The sequence below is a fragment of the Eurypyga helias genome, unplaced genomic scaffold (genome assembly GCF_000690775.1).
Source record: "Eurypyga helias isolate BGI_N326 unplaced genomic scaffold, ASM69077v1 scaffold40881, whole genome shotgun sequence".
Taxonomy (NCBI): Eukaryota; Metazoa; Chordata; class Aves; order Eurypygiformes; family Eurypygidae; genus Eurypyga; species Eurypyga helias.
This window is the reverse complement of record NW_010229619.1, coordinates 1-2,124: the sequence shown is the minus strand read 5'-3', so window position 1 is coordinate 2,124 and position 2,124 is coordinate 1. Positions and strand designations below refer to the sequence as shown.

Sequence of the window (2,124 nt, the reverse complement as noted above, 5' to 3'; positions counted from 1 at the left end):
CTGGCCTTGGGCACTTCCAGGGATGGGGCATCCCCAGCTTCTCTGGGCAACCGGTCCCAGTGCCCCCCACCCTCTCCGGGAAGAACTTCTTCCTGATATCTAATCTAAACCTCCCCACTTTCAATTTAAACCCGTTACCCCTCATCCTGTCACTCCCTGCCCTTGGAAAATGCCCTCCCCCGCCCCAGGCACTGGAAGGAGCTCTCATCCAGCTCCCCGTACCCTCAACCCAGCCGTCGCTGGGGCAGGTATCAAACTGAGCCGAACGCTGCAGTTTCTCTCCTTCCTGCAATTACTTCATGTTGCACACAACAGCATCATTACCTCATTCGTCACCTTTGCCCCGAAAAGCCAGCCTGCTCCCCGCGGGCTGATCGCCCACGTATCGACGTCTTCTGGATCAGACCAAACGAGGTCGCAGAAGGCGCCTTTGTGAGGAATTTCTTGATTACGTTCAATGGTTCGAATCTGATCGAGGGTCTTGATGTCTGGAGAGAGGCCGCCATGCACACAGAGAATCTGCTCATCGATTAACTGCGGGGAGAGACACAGGCGCGAATCACTCAACGCTCTAACCCAGCCCAGCACGCCACCAGCGTGACCCTCACAGGTCACCGACAGCCTGCGTGTGTTCGGAACGTGGCGTTTACACTTACAGCTGCTATCGTGAGCATGTCAAAGACTTTGGTACAGTATCTCCAAGCATTCGCATTTCCGTACTTGGTTTGGCACTCATCTGTTAAACAGAGAATTCTGTTGCTCCCAGCGGCTCAGAAGGCAGTCAGACAGTAAGAGCAGAGGCAAACACTGCAGCAGAACCGGAAGGGCGGCCCTAAACCACCACCCCACCTGGAGCACCACTAAGCAGCGGGTGGGGAGCGCTCGGTCCTGCTGCTGGCCAGGCCCCCCCACAGGAAGGGAACGAGGCACCTGCTGGTGCGCGCTCACTCAGCCCCGCGCCGGGCAGAGAGCAAACCGGCTTTGTAAAGCCACGCGGCCCTAAACCTGGCGGGCAGGGTCTGAGGCGACCCGGGAACGCTCCTGCTTGCTCTTGGTCAGCCCACAGGAAGTTCGGTACAGGCGTCGCCCTGCGGCAGGTTTAGGTACTCGGCAGGATTTCCTCACGTTTTGGCAAAGCCTCACACGGCAACAAAGAACTTTCCGAGAAGTTTAAGTCCCTCAGTTTTTCAAAGTGTTGTTCTGCTGCTCATGTCTCACCAGGGGCATTTTCCTACAGTTACAATAAACGACTTTCACCACAAACTCCACGCGTGACACCGATTTTGGGTTACGCTGAAACTTAGGGGCCATTACAGCATCCTCGTGACTTTGCGAGGACCCTCCGTCACCAGACACCGAAGCAGGTGCTGTGTGAACGTATGCCCTGTCCCCAGAACCGAACCTGGCACCAAAAACCCAAACAGAACCCAAACAGCGCTAGAGGAAGAGAGCGGCGAGACCTGGACTAAGGCGCGTTCTGCTTCGCGAACACGGTAACGCGTTCCCGGACACATTTGGGTTCTACCAGACCCGCTTCCCATCCAGTCCCGGGACGGGCCCGGGCAGTGCTGCATCCCAAGCAGGTTTCCCGAGGGAAGGATGCCATGCTCGGTTCTTACGCGTTAGCCCCTGTTCAGAGACGGTTCGGATAGAGACTTACCGTAAAATCCGTACACCTGCGTTATCTGCCTGCTTTCGTGATTGCCTCGCAACAGCGTGATGCGGTCAGGCCACTTAGCTTTTAGTGCGAGAAGGTAAGTGAAAGTCTCGAGACTGTAATAACCTCTATCTACAAAGTCGCCCTGCAAGTCAAAAACCCACTCGTAAACGGAGAAACAGTCAAATGGAAAAAAATGCAAAGTGATCTTAAACCTCTGTCAGCGCATAAAGAAGCCCCTGCCAGAGGGAAGCTGGGGTCTACCAGACGTGTCCTTTGGTCGCTCGGAGTTTCAGCTTTGAGCTGGCCGCCACGCTCACCCGGAGCTGCCCTGCCACGCAACCCCGCGCGCCCTCGGAACCCCCTCACTACAGCAGGATGCTGCCGCGCTCCGCTCGGCGGGCATCGCATTCTGCTCTTCCCGAGTCGCTTTACGCCATGTAACGCCTACATTACTCAAGAAAACG

The 2,124-nt window shown here is 56.3% G+C and overlaps 1 protein-coding gene across 1 annotated transcript in view; it reads right to left on the bottom strand.

The window, feature by feature from the left end:
* PPP6C (protein phosphatase 6, catalytic subunit) overlaps positions 1-1,802 on the bottom strand; it is a gene marked incomplete at its 5' end in the record, with an annotated part of 2,633 nt that extends 831 nt beyond the window's left edge. Inside the window, 3 exons of the mRNA XM_010160478.1 lie at positions 325-534; positions 657-736; positions 1,661-1,802. Coding sequence (XP_010158780.1) covers positions 325-534; positions 657-736; positions 1,661-1,802 — 432 coding nt within the window. The remainder of the gene's footprint in view (positions 1-324; positions 535-656; positions 737-1,660) is intronic.
* Between the last annotated feature and the right edge of the window lie 322 nt (positions 1,803-2,124).